Source organism: Salmo salar, chromosome ssa10 (assembly GCF_905237065.1).
Source record: "Salmo salar chromosome ssa10, Ssal_v3.1, whole genome shotgun sequence".
Taxonomy (NCBI): Eukaryota; Metazoa; Chordata; class Actinopteri; order Salmoniformes; family Salmonidae; genus Salmo; species Salmo salar.
In genome coordinates, this window is record NC_059451.1 from 111,717,407 (window position 1) to 111,740,325 (window position 22,919).

The 22,919-nt window shown below is 44.9% G+C and overlaps 1 protein-coding gene across 1 annotated transcript in view; it reads left to right on the plus strand.

The window, feature by feature from the left end:
* LOC106561548 (cortactin-binding protein 2) overlaps nt 1-22,919 on the plus strand; it is a 111,935-nt gene that overhangs the window by 87,700 nt on the left and 1,316 nt on the right. Inside the window, 14 exon segments of the mRNA XM_014125626.2 lie at nt 2,255-3,675; nt 3,677-3,708; nt 6,393-6,479; nt 6,482-6,598; nt 7,797-7,896; nt 11,935-12,085; nt 13,050-13,276; nt 18,341-18,420; nt 18,797-18,972; nt 19,200-19,385; nt 19,729-19,912; nt 20,016-20,071; nt 22,372-22,468; nt 22,579-22,679. Coding sequence (XP_013981101.2) covers nt 2,255-3,675; nt 3,677-3,708; nt 6,393-6,479; nt 6,482-6,598; nt 7,797-7,896; nt 11,935-12,085; nt 13,050-13,276; nt 18,341-18,365 — 2,160 coding nt within the window. The 3' untranslated portion in view covers nt 18,366-18,420; nt 18,797-18,972; nt 19,200-19,385; ... (2 more) ...; nt 22,372-22,468; nt 22,579-22,679.

Genomic DNA, 22,919 nt, shown 5'->3' on the forward strand with positions numbered 1-22,919 from the left:
AAATATTACATTTACATAAGTATTCAGACCCTTTACTCAGTACTTTGTTGAAGCACCTTTGGCAGCGATTACAGCCTTGAATCTTCTTAGGTATGAAGCTACAAGCTTGGCCCACCTGTATTTGGGGAGTTTCTCCCATTCTTCTCTGCAGATCCTCAAGCTCTGTCAGGTTGGATGTGGCGTGTCGCTACACAGCTATTTTCAGGTCTCTCCAGAGATGTTTGATCGGGTTCAAGTCCGGGCTCTGGCTGGGCCACTCAAGGACATTCAGAGACTTGCCATGAAGCCACTCCTGCGTTGTCTTGGTTGTGTGCTTCGGGTCATTGTTCTGTTGGAAGGGGAACCTTCGCCCCAGTCTGAGAACCTAACCGGTCTGGAGCAGGTTTTCATCAAGGATCTACTTTGCTCTGTTCATCTTTCCCTCGATCCTGACAAGTCTCCCAGTCCCTGCCGCTGAAAAACACCCCCACAGCATGATGCTGCCACCACCATTTGTCCCCATCTGGTTCTTGGTCACCTCCCTGACCAAGGCCCTTCTCCCATGATTGATCAGTTTTGTCGGGCGGCCAACTATAGGAAGAGTCTTGGTTGTTCCAAACTTCTTCCATTTAAGAATGATGGAGGCCACTGTGTTCTTGGGGACCTTCAATGCTGCAGAAGTTTTTTGGTACCGTTCCCCAGATCTGTTCCTCGACAATCCTGTTTCGGAGCTCTATGGACAATTCCTTCCACCTCATGGCTTGGTTTTTGCTCTAACTTGCACTGTCAACTGTGGGACCTTATATAGACAGGTGTGTGCCTTTCCAAATCAATTGAATTTACCACAGGTGGACTCCAATCAAGTTGTAAAAACATCTCAATAATGATCAATGGAAACAAGATGCATCTGAGCTCAATTTCGAGTATCATAGCAAAGGGTCTGAATACTTATATAAATAAAGTATTTCTGTTTAAAACATTTGATACATTTGCAAAATATTCCCCCAAAAAGTTTTTGCTTTGTCATTATGGGGTATCGTGTGTAGATTGATGAGGGAAAAAAATTATTTAATCAGCTTTAGAATAATGCTGTAACGTAACAAAATGTGGAAAAATGGAGGGGTCTGAATACTTTCCGAATGCACTGTATACTGTCATGTCATGTGGGGGCGTGAATGTGACATGAGGTTTGTGGTGTGAAGGATATACCAGATGTGGGTGCCCTAGCTATATCTGAGATGTTTAGTGTAGGTGTGATCTGGGCGTGTGTGTGTGTATGTGTATGTTCTGACTGACATGTGTTTGTGTGTTGCTGAAAAGTGAGTTTACTGTAGATAATCTGAGCTCCTGACTGTTGGTGTAGGTGTGATCTGGGCGTTTGTATTAGTATGTTCTGACGCATGACTGAGGGGCTATAGAGGGGGTAAGAGTTACACTATTGATGTTTGGGATAAGAGTTATAGTACTGATGTTTGGGATAAGAGTTCAAGTATTGATGTTTGGGATAAGAGTTACAGTATTACAGTTTGGGATAAGAGTTACAGTATTACAGTTTGGGATAAGAGTTACAGTATTACAGTTTGGGATAAGAGTTATAGTACTGATGTTTGGGATAAGAGTTATAGTACTGATGTTTGGGACAAGAGTTCAACTATTGATGTTTGGGATAAGAGTTACAGTATTCCAGTTTGGGATAAGAGTTACAGTATTACAGTTTGGGATAAGAGTTATAGTACTGATGTTTGGGATAAGAGTCACAGTATTACAGTTTGGGATAAGAGTTACAGTATTACAGTTTGGGATAAGAGTTATAGTACTGATGTTTGGGATAAGAGTTACAGTATTACAGTTTGGGATAAGAGTTACAGTATTACAGTTTGGGATAAGAGTCACAGTATTACAGTTTGGGATAAGAGTTACAGTATTACAGTTTGGGATAAGAGTTATAGTACTGATGTTTGGGATAAGAGTTACAGTATTACAGTTTGGGATAAGAGTTATAGTACTGATGTTTGGGATAAGAGTTACAGTATTACAGTTTGGGATAAGAGTTATAGTACTGATGTTTGGGATAAGAGTTACAGTATTACAGTTTGGGATAAGAGTTACAGTATTACAGTTTGGGATAAGAGTTATAGTACTGATGTTTGGGATAAGAGTTATAGTATTACAGTTTGGGATAGCTGTGTGTCGTTCTGTCTGTCTGACATATAGTATGTGTGTGTTTTCTAAACGACATCTCCTCTGACTAACTTGTGGTCTATCTATCTCTCAGCTGGAGATGGAGAAGCTACAGCTGCATAGTCTGGAGCAGGAGCACCGTAAACTAACCGCCCAGCTGAAGGACGAGCGGGAGAAGAACAAGCACATGGTTATGATGCTGGTGAGGGAGTGCAAGCAGCTGGCCACCCGCGTGGTGGAGGAGTCGCAGCGCTTCGACGAGATTTCTGCCCGGCTGGATGAGGAGAGCCGCTTGGCCGGGCGGCTGCAGGAGGAGCTGACGGCAGAGAGGCAGCGTGGACAGCAGATGGAGGCCAAGATGGAGAAGCAGCTGTCAGAGCTGGACACTGAGCGCGAGCAGCTGCGTGCCAGGCTGGGCCGAGAGGAGACAGAGAGCCTGAGCCTGCGCCGGCAGGTAGAGCAGCTCAGGACTGAACGGGATGGTAAGGACGTTAAAGACGGTAAGGATGGTAAAGCCGGTACCACAGCCCAACCGGCTGCAGCTACTGCTGTGGATCCCACCGCTACCACCAACCCCCCACCTCCCAAACACACAGTATCTGTTGCTGTGGCCACAGACCCAGTCAGCTCCCAGACGGCCTCCTGCCAAACGGACCTGCCCCCTCCAGAGGCTGAGGGGCAGAAGAAGCCGAGCCCCCTCACCATCCCTGTCAAACCCACTCCCACCAACTATACAGGCCTCAGCCTGCCCAAGACGCCCAGCGCAGGCCGGGGGCTGGTCCACAGCAGCTCAGGAGGACTTCTTCAAACAGGGGAGAATGGAGCCGAGGGCCAGACGCCCCACGGTGGGTTACACTCCCCTGCCCCCACCTCAGCCCTGCCCATGGGGGTGAGCCCTCGTGTCCAGGCTGCTCGCTACAAGTTCCAGGAGCAGGACCAAAACGGCACATCCTCCCAGAGCAGCCCGCCGACCCGTGACCTATCCCCCACCAACCGAGACAACTTTGCCGCCAAGCAGCAAGCGCGACACACCGTCACGCAGGTCCTCTCACGCTTCACCAGCCCCCCAGCAGGGGGCCCCGGAGCCCTCCGCCCCGGCCTGCCCCACTCCACCTCAGAAGGGGGGCCCTTCCCTGGCCGCCTGGGCCACCCCATCGGCCTCAAGTCCCCCACAGTGGCGAGGATCGACCGGGGAAACCCGCCCCCCATCCCGCCCAAAAAGCCGGGCCTCTCCCAGACCCCCTCGCCTCCCCACCCGCCCATCAAAGTGGTGGGGGACAGCAGCCGCTCCCCCGGGGCGGGGTTAAAACCCGGCACGCCCCAGCTGCCGCCCAAACCCGCCCTGGACCTGGTCCCAGCCTTGACGGCGTCTCAGGTGGGTGCCTGCCCCCCCGCGAGGGGGGTGAGGGGGCCGCACCAGGCCACGTGTGCAGAGTGCCCCCCCGCCAGCGCTGCCATCACTGTCAGTAGCCCCTCCTCCATAAACCCCTCCTCCTTCGCTAGCGTTCCATCCCGTAGCCCCAGGCAGCCCCATGGCAACAGCATCAGGTAAAGGGGCACCACGCTCCCCCTACCGCTCTCCCCTTACTGCCTCTACCTCTCCGCTCCAACTATCTTTCCAATGCTAGGTTAGCCTAGCCTAGCCTAACGTAGGATTCAGGCCATAAGGAACCTGCTTTAACCACAGGAGTCCAAAGGAGAACACAAAAGAGCAGGGTCAGTCAAGTTAACTCTTGCTCATTGTTGCAATGACTGTATCCCTCTCGGCCCTAAACCGACCACTGCTTGAGACCTGATCTCTTTGTACGCATACTTAATCCTCCTCCCCCTCCTTCTGGAGCCTGTCGTCTCCCTGCTTCACCAGAGTCCTATTCTGACACGTTATCCCCCAGCTAGCAGCTGTAAACAGACAAGTGGCAGGCCAATATCATGTGCCTGCAGGGTAAAGGGTCAATAGCTAGGCTAGCTAGCTCGAGGAGTGTTACTCCAGTGTTATTTGAGGCAATGAGGTTTTGAGGCTAAGTTTTCCCTGTTCAGATGGGTGTGTAGGGTTCCTGTGAGTAACCCCCTCTTCTCTGAAGCTGATGCCAGAGGCTGCTCTCTCCCCTCATCCCCAGTCCACTAGCATGCTTCTTCCTCTTCATCATCATCACCCCTCTCCATGCACACACTACCTCCTCCCTCTGACCCCTGTCCATTCCATTTTCCTTCCTGTTTCAACTCCATATTCCTCCACTCTGTATGTTACGATGTACTTACAGTTTCATGTGGATGTTTATAGTGCTATGAATGTAATATTCTTGCTTCTGTTTATATTGCAACATTGGTTTATTGTCGCAATAGGTTGAAAAAACACATTTCATAACACATTTCAAGAAATCGAGAAGAGAAGTTGACTCAAGTCCTGTTTGTTTTATTTCGATTTTATCTCAATGTGTATGGATGAGAAAAGTGCTTTAGAGAATTTTGACTGAAACAAATGAGGAATGTGTTCGTTTTCTCTACTGATTCCATTTATTTCATGAAGGGATATATCAGCATTTTCGGGTAAGGTTCACGTCAGATCTCTTACAAGTAAAATTTGTCTTCATTTTACAATATGTTGGCTAAAATTTCATCATTATCTAGAATACTTTTTTGCCAAAACACACTTCTATTAAGACTATACTACAACTGCACTATACTAAGTCTTGCTCCACAGCAGTGAAACAGATTGGATTCTCATCTCAAAAGACCAAACTGAACACCAGCTTTAATGTCACCAGTAGTTTCTGTTACTTCAGTATCCCAAAACAGTAACTTAGTCAGACGTCTTGGAAAGCGCAACGGTAATGGCTGTCAACCCCTGATGTCGTTAAAATAATGAAATACACTTCCCTTCCTTTCCTCCCCCTCTCCTTTTTAGTCTCTCAGACAAGGGGGTAATCTAATGGTCTTCAGCTCTTTTTGCTCTAAACTGAACGCTTTTCACCTGCATGTCCCGAGAAGTGCCAAATAACCCATGGCGTTCCTTTATAGCATTGTAGCTAACAATGGCCTTCACTTTCCCTCCCAGCCCATCCATAGAGCAGAGTTCAGCATTTTGCTACATATTAGCGTTATACAATACTGTGCTTTTTAATTGCAAATTTAAGTTCTAAAGTGCATTCGGAAAGTATTCAGACCCCTTGACTTTTTCCACCGTTTGTTACATTACAGCCTCATTGTAAAACTGATTAAGTCATTTTTTCCCTCATCAATCTACACACAATATCGCATAAAGCAAAAAGCAAAACAGTTTTTTTTTACATTTTTGAAAATGTATTAAAATACAAAATTGAAATATCACATTTACATAAGTATTCAGACCCTTTACTCAGTACTTTGTTGAAGCACCTTTGGCAGCAATTACAGCCTCGAGTCTTCTTGTTTACATCCCTGTTAATGAGCATTTCTCCTTTGCCAAAATAATCCATCTACCTTACAGGTGTGGTATATGATGAAGCTGGTTAAACACCATGATCATTACACAGGTGCACCTTGTGCTGGGGGACAATAAAAAGCCACTCTAAAATGTGCAGTTTTGTCACGCAACACACCACTAGTTTTGAGGGATTGGCAACTGGCATGCTGAGTGCAGGAATGTCCACTAGACCTGTTGCCAGATAATTTAATATTCATTTCACTATCATAAGCTGCCTTTAGAGAATTTGGCAGTACGTCCATCCGGCCTCACAACCGCAGACCACATGTAAACACACCAGCCAGAACCTCCACATTCGGCTTCTTCACCAGCGGGATCCTCTGAGACTAGCCACCGGACAGCTGATGAAACTGAGGAGTATTTCTGTCTGTAATAAAGCCCCTTTGTAGTGAAAAACAAATTCAGATTGGCTGGCCCTGGCTCCTGAGTGGGTGGGCCTATGCCCTCCCAGAACCACCCATGGCTGTGCCCCTGCCCAGTCATGTCAAATCCATAGATTAGGGCTTAATTTATTTATTTAAATTGACTGATTTCCTTATATGAACTGTAACTCGGTAAAATCTTTGAAATTGTAGCATGTTGATTTCAAATTTTGTATTTTTTATATTTTTGTTCAGTATGGATTCATGCATTCATTGTCTTTTGAGCTCTAACCAGACTGTGTTGTGGAACTCAGGTGTTGTGGTGTTCATCTCCCTCATTCCCCTTCTCCTCTCTATCAAAGCTTCTCTGCCATGTTCAACCTTGTGTCCCCTCTAACTCCCGTTAGGCTGGCGTCCCTCCATAGTCCCCTCGCTAAACTGCGGTGGGCCCGTTGCCCTGGACGACGGGCACCCCCTGCTCCTCCAAGCTGCTTCCCAGGAAATGTCACTTTATTGTCAATGCTGCTTAACTGAGATCCAACGGATAATATTAGTCTCCTTGAAGGCCACCCAACCTCTGCTTTGTTTTCTGCTGCTCAAAATGGACGCTCAGGTACAGTGGGACAGTCATAAGCTGTGTTCGAATACTCATACTAACCTCACTAACCGTACTATTTGTGATGTAAATTGAGTATGTAGTATGCTTATTGGTCATAGTATGGATATAGTTAGTATGCCAAAATACAAAGTATACAAGCAGTGCACACTATTTCCGTGCTTTTAGGGCCCGTAATGCAATTCTTCAGAAAATGGGCTAACCACCTCTGTTAGGGCAAGTGAAATGGTCAGAGTGAGGTGTTCTCTCATTTGTGTCTGGAAGTAGCTAGCAAGCTAGCAAACATTAGCCAGTTAGCTTAAGTGCTTCATTGCAGTTGTGAGGTCAGAACGCTCGGATCAACCCTACTCCTTGGCCAGAGGAACGTACAGTGTGCGCCCCGAATTTACGAACGGACAATCTGACAACGCTCTGAATTTACGAAGGTCCAGAGCGCACTCTGGCACTCCAGATTGAATTTACGAAGACACTTGAAGTCGTATAATGTCTAGCTAGTAATTTGTTATGCTAACAAGCTAGCAAGAGGTTGCATAGCAACAGCATCTACTTCCGGTAGACAGGCGAAGCGCTGAGTACGCTCAACTGAACGGATCCCGTTCGTTTACAGTATACTAAAATGAACTAATAGTGTGTAGTATATACTCATTAAGTATGTAGTATACAGTATGTTAGTATGGGTATTTGAACACAATGAGATCCTGTTAAATTACTACTGTAGTTGTGATATTGTAGTATTAGTGTTCTATATGCAATTCTATGGGTGCAGTCTTGAAGATATTCAGAATCAATTCACATTAGTCAATATGGTTATTGTAATCGACATTAAGCACAGAAGTACTGTAGATAGACAACATGGGAAATGTGGCCTCAAGGGACAGAGATGCCTGCTCACTCAAGTTTCTCAGAGAAAGCCCCTGCTGTTCCACTCTTGGGGAATACACGCACACACACGCACGCACGCACGTACACACAGTATCTATTGTAGCCAAGATTTGAAGCCGTTCTGTCCTGTTTGATATTGTCCTGCCATTCAAGGATCATTGGTCCATAAACAGTACTGAAGGTTAACTGTTAAACCTACTATCATTGTGTCATTTAAAGGAGAAAGAGAAAGCACAGCACTGAGAAATCAATGGTTACTTCTTCTCCCCCTCTCTTACCCCTGTCCCCCTCTTTCTCCCCCCCTCCCTCTCAGACTGCGTTAACCTGCTGCTGACTTCGGGGGTGTCTACTGATGTTTCTGATTTAAACGAATTTACGCCTTTACACTTTGCCGCCTCACACGAACACCACAGGTTGGTCCACAACACAACTAACCCCTCTCCTTACATCAACCCCTATCAATCACTGCTATATACAGCAGCCCCTTTAACCTTTTACTGGGCTGAATTAGGGCCACACAGAGTGTTTCTTGGTGGTCTTAAACACATCTACTTTGAAACAAAAGTATACACCTCACACACATGGTTATAGGCTTACAAAAAGAAGACATGTCAGATATAGAGTTGAAATGTATTCAATTTTGAGTTTGCATCTCAATATTAGACTTTATATACATCAAAGAAGACTGAAATATAACGAAATCGTTTAACATAGAAACAACAGATTTTCGTTGTTTTTAATTATGGAATATATGAATAACATTCCACCCATTATGAACATTCCATCCATTGTGCCAAACAGGGCGCTTTTGGTCATTGACTGCAGGAAAGGGCTACTGTCTGGTTCCAGATAGAGCCACTGCCAGTAACTGTTGGCTCAGTATTTGTCCCTCCAATAAACTGACAGAAAGTGTTTCTCAGATATTGTATCACATACAGCTGTCAAATCTATCACTGAAAGTGTTACATATCATAGTGTTACTGTACATGTTAAATAGAGTGTACTCTCCGTGTTTGGCTGGTGGCTCCGAGTAGAAGTTGCCCTTAGGCACAGATCTAGGATCAAGCCCGCCCCTGGCTTAGGGCATAGAGAATGATAGAGGACTCTAGGGTCCAAAATCTTGTTTTAGCATGGGCAGCGTCATTGAGGACTTGCACCATTTTGAAGAAGTCAACCGGGTGGGACTTCCTATGGGTTAAGGAAGGATCACAAGATTCCATCCATGTCGTCAGGAGGGATCAGCCAATGAATTATACGTGTGAGCAAACATTCCATAACTACAGGTGGCAGTACCAAGGTACCTGTTCAAACAAACACACTACAGGTGGCAGTACCAAGGTACCTGTCCAAACAAACACACTACAGGTGGCAGTACCAAGGTACCTGTCCAAACAAACACACTACAGGTGGCAGTACCAAGGTACCTGTCCAAACAAACACACTACAGGTGGCAGTACCAAGGTACCTGTCCAAACAAACACACTACAGGTGGCAGTACCAAGGTACCTGTCCAAACAAACACACTACAGGTGGCAGTACCAAGGTACCTGTCCAAACAAACACACTACAGGTGGCAGTACCAAGGTACCTGTCCAAACAAACACACTACAGGTGGCAGTACCAAGGTACCTGTCCAAACAAACACACTACAGGTGGCAGTACCAAGGTACCTGTTCAAACAAACACACTACAGGTGGCAGTACCAAGGTACCTGTTCAAACAAACACACTACAGGTGGCAGTACCAAGGTACCTGTCCAAACAAACACACTACAGGTGGCAGTACCAAGGTACCTGTTCAAACAAACACACTACAGGTGGCAGTACCAAGGTACCTGTTCAAACAAACACACTACAGGTGGCAGTACCAAGGTACCTGTCCAAACAAACACACTACAGGTGGCAGTACCAAGGTACCTGTTCAAACAAACACACTACAGGTGGCAGTACCAAGGTACCTGTTCAAACAAACACACTACAGGTGGCACTACCAAGGTACCTGTTGAAACAAACACACTACAGGTGGCAGTACCAAGGTACCTGTTCAAACAAACACACTACAGGTGGCACTATGCACCCTTTCAGTTTGTTTGTTAAACGAAGAAAATGTAATACATCAAAATGGAGATGGCCTCAACGGCGCTGCCCATGGTCTCACGCTGCTGCCCATGGTCTCACGGAGCTGCCCATGGTCTCACGCCGCTGCCCATGGTCTCACGCCGCTGCCCATGGTCTCACGCCGCTGCCCATGGTCTCACGCCGCTGCCCATGGTCTCACGCCGCTGCCCATGGTCTCACGGCGCTGCCCATGGTCTCACGCCGCTGTGTGGACACCCAAGAAACAGGAGCCGCTGGGATGCCTTTTCCTTCATGTGAGCAGTGCTGCGCTGGGCACACATTGCCAGCCCAGGGCCAGTAGCATGCTCTGTTGAGTGTGGAAATTGAAGAAAGGGAGCTGAAGTAGGCCTTAATCCTGTCCCAGGGCAGAGCATACAATATATTACCAGGGCTACAGTAATGTATAGTAATGTATTCTGTGTGTGATGTGACAGTCAGCGTGCCGATCGGCTTTCCCCCTCTATTATTTGTTTTACTATCCTTCTGGGGACCAAACAACTGATTCCTAGTCAAAATCATATTTTCCCTAAACCTAAACCTAACCCCTAAATCTAACCCCTAGCCCTAAACCTAACCCTAACTCATAAACCTAACCCTAACTCCTAAATCTAACCCCTAACTCCTAAATCTAACCCCTAACTCCTAAACCTAACCCTAACTCCTAAACCTAACCCTAACTCCTAAACCTAACCATTACTCCTAAACCTGACCCTAACTCCTAAACCTAACCCCTAAATCTAACCCCTAGCCCTAAACCTAACCCTAACTCCTAAACCTAACCCCTAAATCTAACCCCTAGCCCTAAACCTAACCCTAACTCTTAAACCTAACCCTAACTCCTAAATCTAACCCCTAACTCCTAAACCTAACCATAACTCCTAAATCTAACCCCTAACTCCTAAATCTAACCCCTAACTCCTAAACCTAACCCTAACTCCTAAACCTAACCCTAACTCCTAAACCTAACCATTACTCCTAAACCTGACCCTAACTCCTAAACCTAACCCCTAAATCTAACCCCTAGCCCTAAACCTAACCCTAACTCCTAAACCTAACCCCTAAATCTAACCCCTAGCCCTAAACCTAACCATAACTCCTAAATCTAACCCTAACTCCTAAACCTAACCCCTAAATCTAACCCCTAGCCCTAAACCTAACCCTAACTCTTAAACCTAACCATAACTCCTAAATCTAACCCCTAACTCCTAAACCTAACCATAACTCCTAAATCTAACCCTAACTCCTAAACCTAACCCCTAAATCTAACCCCTAGCCCTAAACCTAACCCTAACTCTTAAACCTAACCCTAACTCCTAAATCTAACCCCTAACTCCTAAACCTAACCATAACTCCTAAATCTAACCTCAGGCCTAAACCTAACCCCTTAACCTAACTCCTAAATCTAACCCCTAGCCCTAAACCTAACCCTAACCCAAGGGGGGCAAAGTACAGCCAACGGGCCGTGTCCGGCCCGCCGGGCACTTCAATCTGGCCCGCGAGATTACCTAAATTACCTTTTTTTTATTATTATAATTTTTTCCTTTTTTCTCTCCAATTTTGTTGTATCCAATTGGCAGTTACAATATTGTCCCATCGCTGCAACTCCCGTACAGACTCGGGAGAGGCGAAGGTCTAGAGCCGTGCGTCCTCCGAAACATGACCTAGAACTCAGTCACTGCTTCTTGACACAATGCTCGCTTAACCCGGAAGCCAACCGCACCAATGTGTCAGAGGAAACGCCATACACCTGGCGACCGTGTCAGCGTGCATGCGCCCGCTAGAGCACAATGGGACAAGGAACCCGGACAACGCTGGGCCAATTGTGCGCCGCCTCATTGGTCTCCCAGTCACGGCCAGCTGCGCCACTCGGGAGGCCCCCGCAAATTGATTTTAACAAACAATTGGTCCCCCCAAAAATGCGTCCCTCCGTTGAATTTCAAAATCCCGATGTGGCCCTCGAGCCCAGAATTTTGCCCACCCCTAACCCCTAAACCTCAAAGTCTAGTTGTAACCCTAATCCTAAACCTAACCCCTGAGCCTAAAATAGCCTTTTTCCTTGTGGGGACCGGCTAAATGTCCTCACTTGTCCATATTTTCCTTGTTTTACTTCTGGTCCCCACAAGCATAGTAAAACCAAAAACACACACAAAGACCTTCATTGGCCTGCCTCAACTAAACATCCTCAGAGCAGTACTGTATGTCTGCTCTCACAATACAGAAAGAGGTTGACAGTTTGACAGCACAGAGATGTTACCAAAACCTTTAATTTCGCAGAGTTTCACTACATCTATGTGTGTAACCTGACCTCTTCTCCTGTGTGTGTCCCATGTCCAGGTGTGTGGAGGCCCTGGTGTTCGGTGGGGCTGATGTGGACCAAAGGGCCATTGGGGGAAAGACCCCTCTGTTCATGGCCAGCGGAGCCGACAGGCTGGACTGTACCAGTGCCTTGCTCAACGCCGGGGCCGACCGCTCAAGAACCACCACCGTAAGTCACCAACTGGCCTATTTTGTCCCATAATGTCTCCAACTGGCCCCAGATGTTCTCTACTGTGCCCTGTTGTCCTCTGCAGTCCCCCCCCAGTCCCCCCGTTTTCAGACTGTCTGTCACTCTAATGACTCACTCTTTTGTCCTCTCATTTACTCAACTGTCTGTTATTGTCACACTCAGGACTGTTTTTGAACAAACAATCAAGATCACAGAAAGCTACTGGGTTTTCAAGTCTGATAGGCGAGTCATGGCGTCCTGTCACTAGAATAAATACCCTTCAAAACACTGTTTCCCTCCAAGGGAATTCACTATTACATTTACATCACAACACAAGGACCTTTACAACATAGCTATTACATTTACATCACAACACAAGGACCTTTACAACATAGCTATTACATTTACATCACAACACAAGGACCTTTACAACATAGCTATTACATTTACATCACAACACAAGGACCTTTACAACATAGCTATTACATTTACATCACAACACAAGGACCTTTACAACATAGCATAGGACCAGAGACCAACAGAGCCGTTTTTAAATATAAAGTCTGTGATCATGGTTCAACGCATTTCACATATAGGTTTCCTGTGTCTCTATAGCAACCATATGGCATATGACTAATTGTTCTTGACAATGATTTATGAATGTGTTTTGTTTAGTTTTATAGTTAGACAGTTACGTTATAATTGGTAAGTCCCCTCTGTGAATAGCCACCACATTGTTGTCCCCGGGCAACTGCCTACTTACACAGCTCCACTGGGCTATTTTTGTCATATCACATTTGTAGAAATGATATTGACTAATATTGCACAGAAAGCATTGCCAATTTTGTGTGAACAGGTTTGAGTGTGTGAAGGTGGATCATTTCTTTGTGTGTGTGTGTGTGTGCGTGCGTGTGTGTGCGTGTGTGTGCGTGTCCCAATGCTAATATGTGTGTGTGATCCACAGGACAGCTGGACGGCTCTCCACGCGGCGTTCAGCTTGGGACATGTGGACACTCTGCGGCTCCTCCTCTGCCACCCTGCCCCTGACTGTACCCACACCATGACCCTAACCCTGACTGCAACCATAGTCCTGGTCCTGCCACGATCCCGGTCCTGTCTAGCACCTTGCTCAACCAGGACAACTGTGAGGGCTGGACCACTGCACACATCACTGCTGCCAGGGGCTTCAAGGTACTGGGACACAGATCATGTACTGTTATCTCAGACATATGGAGGTATACTGAATAACGTACAGTACTATACATATAGAATCACAGACACACCATCAGGAACTTCTCTCTGTATGGTTAGCATGCTCTCTGTCCTCATAGGTAAGGAGCTGTAATGATTGTCATTCAATTGATTCACTTCTTATCCTATGATCCTATTATAAATACCTGTCACGCCCTGACCATAGAGAGCCTTTTTAATTCTCAATTTTGGTTAGGTCGGGGTGTGACTAGGGGGGGTGTTTCTATCTAGGTGTTCTATTTCTATGTTGGCCTGGTATGGTTCCCAATTAGAAGCAGCTGTTTATCTTTGTCTCTGATTGGGGATCATATTTAGGTAGCCATTTCCCCACTGTGTTTTGTGGGATCTTGTTTTGAGTTAAGTGCATGTAGCACCTCTGATGTTACGGTAAGTTGTTTGTTTCCTTTTGTTTTGTAAGTTTCACTAAATACAATATGTGGAACTCAGAGCACGCTGCGCCTTGGTCCGTCTCCACACAACCGTGACAATACCAATATGACTTTAACACTTTGACATGGCCTCAGCTATTGATGTTGATGTTTACCAGTGTAGCTTAGCACGCTATCTCTAAAGGATATCCCAACTAGCCCGCTATCTCTAAAGGATATCCCAACTAGCCCGCTATCTCTAAAGGATATCCCGACTAGCCTGCTATCTCTAAAGGATATCCCAAACAGAGAGAATGCACGCTGGTCCCTGTCGCAGGAAAATGAGCAGGGCCTTGTCTGTTATTTTAGACGTATCCCCCAACCAGAGCCAAGTTTACCGAGGTGTTGCAGTCTATTTTGAGCTGTAATGCAACACGGTCCAAACAGCTGCTGTCCCTGACCGCCTCCTGACCGCCTCCTGACCGCCTCCTGATTCAAGTTTGAATTTCCCCTTGTCAGCATGATGGAACGGATGGCACCCAACGGAAGACCCAGCACCCAGCGACTCCCTGCTGAACTTAATCGCTTATATAAATGGGAATCTTTCTTATTCTCTCTGATAAATCGCTCTTACAGTATAAGTTGATTCCACGGGGATCACTATGGGAAGTATGGGTCTTAAGAAAAATCGTTTTCATTTGAGTCGCTGTAGGTGAATCACCGGCCCTCTTATCTCTCAACGTTACTAACTATTTAATTGGACATATAAGTAGATGAATAGCAGGCTGTAAAATAAAACAAACTTTTTTTGGTTAAGAAAGAGCTGTCTAATGAATGACTGTCAATAAAGTTTAATTTAGTTGTATTCACATTCACAGGTAAAAGCTGAATTGCAGTGACTGTTGGATGAATCGTTTTGGAAATAATTGACTCCTTGATAGCTGATTATTGATATCAGGGCTCTTCCAGGCACCTGGCATTGCAGCTGGTATAGCAAAGGTCATAGGCACACACACACAAGCCCACGCATACTCACCCACACACAATCTCTCTCTATCACTCTCTTTCTATTTCTGTATCACACACATCCTTACACGCTCTGTTGGATGACACTCGTCCCTGGGTCCTGTCCAAAGGTGTGACCGGGCCAAGCTGGAGAGGGCTGGGACACGAGCCTAATTGAGCTTGGCCCAATCACAACACACCACACTCACACTGAGAGGCTGCCCAAAATAAACACACACACACACACACACACACACACACACACACACACACACACACACACACACACACACACACGTTGGGCTCTATTCAATCCACGTCGCGGAAGTTCAGCTTTACAGCGTGATTGAAATTTAAAGGCAATGTTCCCGCTTTAGTGGAGACTGCATTCACAATAAATGCTGAATATGTCGACTCAGTCGGAAATTACCTTTAAGTTTCTATTGCGGAATCTGTACAGATTGAATAGGGCCCTTTAACTCTCTATAATTGAATCGATTAGTTTATAATATATTATATTTCTCCAAGGAGGCAATTTCCTGGTCACATTGTTTGGACAAACTCCCCAATGTGTCCTGTCTAAGAATTACTAATCTAATCTGTGTCCTGTCTATGAATGACTAATCTCGGCACCCAGAACCAAATCAACTATTCCAATTTGAAAATGTCAATGTTAATGCTGTGTCATGACTCTCCTGTGAAGATCTGAAGGATCAGGTTACAGTGGGTCCGCTCTACAGCGTGCTCTCTCTCGTAGAGGGGGAGAGCGGGAAGTCGGCTGTTTTATGATGGTCGTAAATACCGAAACTCCTTTCCCCACTCTGCCAAAAGGAAAGTTGAGAATCCCTTTGTTACCACAGAGAAAGACTTTGCAGTACAGTAACCTCAAAAGGTTTTCTAATGTAACAATATTTCTGTATTCCAACCAGTTGGAATGGTCCGTGGGTATTTAAACAATAATCATGTCCAACATTTACTGTGTGGTGATTGAAGATGTTATAACAGAAACATTGTAACTTTAAGAGCTTTCACAATGTATTTCTCATATTTACATCTACATGTTGTGAAACTACTTCTCACAAATATGAAGATGAAATGTGATTTTAGCCTCCAAAATGAGAATTGTCTTTCATGTAAAGTTTTTTCCAGTCAGTAACCAAACCCACGTGAGCACAGACATTAGGACAAAAGGGATGGAACCGCTCTCCAAGGCGAGTGCTTATAAAGGACTCCTACATTAGTCAAAAATGCAGGGACGGGAGTTCCCACGTTGAAATGGCTGGAACTCTGAAACTTTCAACAGAGAAGAAGTACTACTTATGCCAAAGAGACCCACGGTTAGCCAGACGTCACGAATGTCTAAGAAATCTACAAACTAGAGTCAAGATAACGCCGGGACGGAGCCCCCACGTTGAAATGACTACTACTCTAGACCAAAACATGCCGGGTGACGCTGGTGTGTGAAGTGGTTTAAACTACAACTCCACCAAAATGTCAAGATAACGCCGGGACGGAGTCCCCACGTTGAAATGGCTAAACTCTGAAACTATTGATCACTACTGAAGAAGCAAATCCTAGACCATGACCTTTATCAGTCCGCAGCTGAAAATATACATAAGTCTAGGACGAGAATACCGACAACGGCGGGAGCATCTACTCTAAGAGAACAACTCTAAGAACTACAGGGTACGTTGACTTATCCATTATAACAGAGCTACAAAGGACACGGCGACCAGAGTTAAACAACCAGAGACTCTCTGATGAACTAATATCCAGCAGACGGAGCGGCGATCGCAGAGTGGGACAGCAAGACATACACTCGGAAATATGTAAATTGCAATTTCTTTTCGAATGAGCAGTTGTTCATGTTCAAAGTATTACCAATTTCTATGAGTGTAGTTATCAGCACTGAGTTTTCCGCTTTTGAGCTGTCCCCACCCCTTTCCTTTGTCTATCAAGCCGTCATATCGGCTTAGCCCACTAGGGACCTCTCTATCATGTCAGTAACCAATGTATGATCTATTGTGTGTGTTTTTATGTAATTCTGTGATTGATTAGATTGATTAGTTAGTAAATCAATAATTAAGCCAATTTGTATATCGCTGATTCCTGATTTATGTTAGGGTTCGTGCAGATATCCAAGGGTGTGCAACGTTCAGTAATGAGACTGATGAAGTAATAATACATTAATAAGTGACTGTAATCGATAAGATATGAAAATATCGGAAGAATTAATTCTTGAAATAAATACTCTTTAAACATTTTCTCGTGGTGCCCCGACTTCCTCGTTAATTAAAGTTACATGATTAGTTTAATCGTGTTATTAAATGACACATAGAGAATTGATTTGATAATATACGGTCTTCACATTTAATGATAGTCAACGATATGACAGCTGTCACAAGAGACTAGTGAATGATTGGCTCGTTACATAGAGTCTGAACCGACGGAGTGAAATCTAGTCTAGCCAGGGGAAAGATCATCCAGTCTGTCTGAGCTCAGACAATGGAGAGGAGGAGGGGTCTGTCCTCAGTTTAACACGTCAAGGGGAAACCATCTGTGGGAATTCTGCCGGAGCAACCGCTTTATCAAAACACAAGGACAAGAGAGTAAGGGAGTGAATCCGTAGTGAAGGGTGGGATGAAAGAGAAAGAGAACAGTGGAAATGGGGATGCATTATGGATGAGATATGGAAGGAGGGAGGGAGAGAGTTTGGCATATTTAGAAAAATGTGTCTGGTTTCTGTGTCAGTGAAGATCAGCACCCCCGATGGGTTTTGGGTTTGTCTTTGTTGTCACCTCTAAGGGAGTGGGTGCGTGGGTGGGTGCACTCTGTGTGTGTGCTTACAGAACCTTTAAAGTATCAATTGTCTAAATGTGTAATGTTGAAGTAAAATTGTCTAGACACAGTATGTGGAGGTTTTAGTTTTTGTGCTGTATTTATTGTCGGTATGCACATGTGTGTGTGCTTGAGTATAGCATGTATTGTGTGTTTTTTATACAGTGTGGTGCTGTTGTTAACGTGTGTGTGTGTGTGTGTGTGTGTGTGTGTGTGTGTGTGTGTGTGTGTGTGTGTGTGTGTGTGTGTGTGTGTGTGTGTGTGTGTGTGAGTGTGAATGTGTGTGTGTGTGTGTATGAATGTGTGTACCTGATTCGGGTCTTTATTGATCTCCTATCCACCCACTGCCAGAGTGTTGTAGCATTGCCTGGGAAGCTTTAGCTAGCTGTTTCTCTTTCTGCTGTGTAATACTGGCTGGCTCATTTCCTGTCTGCTTAGAACACTTTGTTTTGACAGCACAGGGAAGATTCCGCTAGTTGCTGACACTGAGACAGCGTAGCTGAAATTTAAAGCACTGTCAAACACTGTGTGTGTGTGTGTGTGTGTTCATATGTCTATGTGTCTGCATGCGTGTGTGTGTGTGTCTGTCTTCATTGAATTAGACCGCTGCGCCACTCGGGAGCAAATGTCTATGTGTCTGAATTGAACGGTAGTGTGTGTGTGTGTGTGTGTGTGTGTGTGTGTGTGTGTGTGTGTGTGTGTGTGTGTGTGTGTGTGTGTGTGTGTGTGTGTGTGTGTGTGTGTGTGTGTGTGTGTGTTGTGATTTGCTCATTTCCTGTCTGTTTCTTGACAGGTCTGTCAGAGTCGTGTCTGGATGAGCTGGCCCTGGAATTCCTCATGCCTCTTCAGCTGCTTCAGAACTACATATTCCTGGTACACACACACACACACACACACACACACACACACACACACACACACACACACACACACACACACACACACACACACACACACACACACACACACACACACACACAAGGAAAGAGGAGAAGAAGAATATGATTATATGGATTCACAAAACAGGTCACTTGGATTTTGGGTTTAGTATTTTTGTGCCCTCTACTAGCCACATGTATACTGGCCACATATTTTGGGGGATGAGAATGTGGCTGTGTCCCAATTCTCTGCCTTTCTCCAAAAGTGTGTCTGAAACTGCTTGCTAATAAAGGACAGGATAGAAAGGGCGCTTAGTGTGTCACTTTGTGTTATTTATTCTTGCTGTCATCCCTCTCTCCCGGTGGAACAGTATCGTAACGTTATCTTCCACGGGCCGTAAGGGGACCTGTCAAGAGTACCTAGTCAATCAGACTTCCCTCTGCATCAACACGAAGCAGGAGTCTGTGGGTGTGGCCTGTGACATCAGGGTGGAGGTGGACAGGGCTCTGACTAAAGAACATCTGTTGGACACCTTCATCAACTGTGGTAAATAGTATTTCTAAATGTTGTTATAAAACTAGAGTTATACTTGCCTCATTCTGTTCAGTAATCTTGGATTATGCTGCTCCACAAGGTCAGTCACAGGAAGACACTGCTCCCTTAGGAACAGATCTAGGATCATCATCCGGACCAGAAAACACAAAACTGACAAAACTAAAATCCGTGATTGTGGGCGACTTCATTCTGTTATTTGTGTATCTGTGTTCCTCCAGGTGGCTGGCCCGGTTCTGGAACATAGTGGTGGTCCTTCACGTGGAGTAGGCCATCGTCTCCCGGGTGACACCGGGCATCACCTAGCAAACGCCGCCTGAGCTCGGGCCAGCGGGCGGTGGTCAAGGCTGGTCTCAGTATCCTGGTCAACAAAGTCATCCTGCAGGGATGCCCTCTGCCACGGCACAGTGGGTACACACTCCACTATTGCCTGAATTACACTATAGGGCCGACCCGACCTGTAATGGCTCAGATAGTTTCTTTTCACATTGTCCTTTCCCGCACGGGTCCAGCAACTATGGTGGATGCGTTACCAGGCCAGCTCAGTACAGCTCGGCTTGCTTGGATCGGTTTGGCCCTATAGTGTTCATCTGGATTGAATTTGTATTTGTCTTATGTATTTGGGATTGATGGATGATAGGTAGACTGCTTGTTTGCCTGGTTGGGAGGAAGGTAGATTGGTAGTTGTATAGGTGGTTAGAGAGAATAGTTTAATAGTCCTAAATGTCCATGTGTTTCCCTCCTCATCAGAGATTAACAGGCACCTGTTGGAGTTCCGAGGTGGGACCTTCCCTCTCTCAACCATTGGCTCCTGTAAAGGGAGAGGCGGCAGGAAGGGGTAGGATAGTTGCATGTAGAGATGAGCCAATACCAGCCCACGAAAGAAGGGGAAACCCCGCCTCCAACTGGAGCTGTGGAGATTCTCTTAGAGAAGGTAGGATGAATCAGTGTTTTTCACTACTGTTGTAAACTTTACCCTACCTTCGGAGTTTCAATAGCCATAATGGTTATTCATGTTGTCCTTTTCTTGCCTGCAGGGTCATTGTTCAGCACTGATGGATGTCCTCTTCATCACCAACGGCAATACTCCGAGGTCAGTGATGTTAACCTGAGCCGTTCATTTGACATTTTTGGGAAGTATCCATTTAGTATTGTTTTCCAGTAAAATGTGTTTATATGATGCAACCGCTAGTATGTTATTGATATGATGTAGCATGCTGTGTTCTAGCCTCTATGAAATGTGACCGGTGCCTGGATTTGGTCTTAAGTAGCAAAATGTTGGTGTTTTTTTATATTGGATAAAAGTAGAAACTCAGAGCTAGAAAATTGTCATATTTGTCACATACACGGGATACAGAAGGTGTAAATGGTACAGTGAAATGGTTACTTGCATAGTAGCAATATCAAAAACAGAAAGTATCCAGATATAATTATTAGATGATGCTTACCAGACACACTTGTCTAAATTGATGGGTCATGTGAAGGAAATGCTAAAACCACCACCAGTCACATCTAGCTAGGTGGATGGGTCACTATTGTCTAGACATGTACACATGTTCATGAAATACAATAGATGGCTGTAATCACCCCCAGCCACATCTAGCTAAGTGGATGGGTCACTATTGTCTAGACATGTACACATGTTCATGAAAAATAAAAGATGGCTGTAATCACCCCCAGACACACCTGGCTAACTTGATGGGTCATGTAATCATCTGGCTTAGTGTTATAGACATGTAGCTGGCTAGCTAAACAATGAACTGGCCTAATCCCAACTCATACTACTACCAATACAAACATTGTCATAGCTGTAGTATGAATCTGCAGGTAGCTAAAGCTAACCAACTAGGTTCAATGTTAGCTAGCTAACATTAGGCTATAATTAGCAATGCAAATGGATTTCTGATTCAAATAACATTAGTACACACCTCCAACACGTAACGTTAGCTAGGTAGCTACTAAATTTAGGGCATTGATGTTGTTGCGAAAAGTAGCAAAACTTTTGTAGTTCTCAATTGGCTAACGTTCTATTGTTAAAAAAGTACATGGTAGAAAGGACTATCAAAACATACCGAACAGCTCATGTTATAGACTGAAGCATTCTACGTGGCAGACCAATACAAACTCATCTCCCGGCATGTCCAGCCCATCAATTATCTCAGCCAATCATGGATAGTGGGAAGGTTCCTGACTTTGTCCATTGCTAAACCATCTTGGCTCTTAATTTAACAATGGTATTCGTATTTACGGAAGGAATACAAGTTTGTTATTAAGGCACATGAAAGTTCACGTTTCAGAAGGCATTTCTGCTCAAAAATGCAGTTTGATAAAAAAATTATGTTTGCATTCAAATGACTCTGCTTTGAGGTAGTGACTTGTGACATACACCTAGTTTCCTGAAACATGTCACAAATGTGGTAGAATAGAGTATTGCTGAGACCATCCAGCAGGGGTCAGTGTAGTGTAGTGTTCTGATCTTGTACTGTACTGATGAGCATTCTGTACTGTAGTGTGATTGTACTGATGTTGTAGTGTAGTGTGATTGTACTGATGTTGTACTGTAGTGTGATTGTACTGATGTTGTAGTGTAGTGTGATTGTACTGATGTTGTACTGTAGTGTAGTGTGATTGTACTGATGTTGTACTGTAGTGTGATTGTACTGATGTTGTACTGTAGTGTAGTGTGATTGTACTGATGTTGTACTGTAGTGTGATTGTACTGATGTTGTACTGTAGTGTGATTGTACTGATGTTGTACTGTAGTGTGATTGTACTGATGTTGTAGTGTAGTGTGATTGTACTGATGTTGTAGTGTAGTGTGATTGTACTGATGTTGTAATAGCGTGATTGTACTGATGTTGTACTGTAGTGTGATTGTACTGATGTTGTACTGTAGTGTGATTGTACTGATGTTGTAGTGTAGTGTGATTGTATTGATGTTGTAATAGTGTGAGTGTACTGATGTTGTAATAGTGTGATTATACTGATGTTGTACTGTAGTGTGATTGTACTGATGTTGTACTGTAGTGTGATTGTACTGATGTTGTAGTGTAGTGTGATTGTATTGATGTTGTAATAGTGTGAGTGTACTGATGTTGTAATAGTGTGATTATACTGATGTTGTACTGTAGTGTGATTGTACTGATGTTGTACTGTAGTGTGATTGTACTGATGTTGTAATAGCGTGATTGTACTGATGTTGTAGTGTAGTGTGGTTGTACTGATGTTGTACTGTACTGTAGTGTGAGTGTACTGATGTTGTAGTGTGATTGTATTGATGTTGTACTGTACTGCAGTGTGAGTGTACTGATGTTGTAGTGTGATTGTATTGATGTTGTAATAGCGTGATTGTACTGATGTTGTACTATACTGTGTGTGATTGCGGTGTTGTAGATGGGGACCATGTGAGTCTGTCTCTTACAACGAGACTGATCTGATCAGGGAGTTACAGACCATGTGCTCCAGCAAGTCAGAGCCAAACATCAGCAAGGTACCACGCACGCACGCACACACACACACACTTTCTCTCTATCATTCTCTTTCTCACACACATACCATGAGGTTGACCTTTTCTGCCGGGTGTATTTCTATGTGTTGCAGATTGCTAGTCCAAGGAGGACTTCATCGTCTTCTCTGGCTCTCCAAATGGACAATCGCCCCGCCGCAGGACCGACCATGAAGCAACCGCTCAACCACAGATGGTGAGAAAAGTGCAGTCAGTTAGAGGCTGTAGTATTGAACACAAGATGGTCAAAAGGAGGTTTAACCGAACTAAAGCACTGGTTATGGTTTTACAGGCTTTTATTCCAGCCTTGCACTAACTCAACTAATTCACCTCATTTAGTGCAGGCCTAGAACAAAAATGTGAACTGTCTGGTGGTCCCCCATTAGAGGGTTGGGAAACACTGGTAAAGAGGTCCTCTTGCTTATCTGTCTGTCTG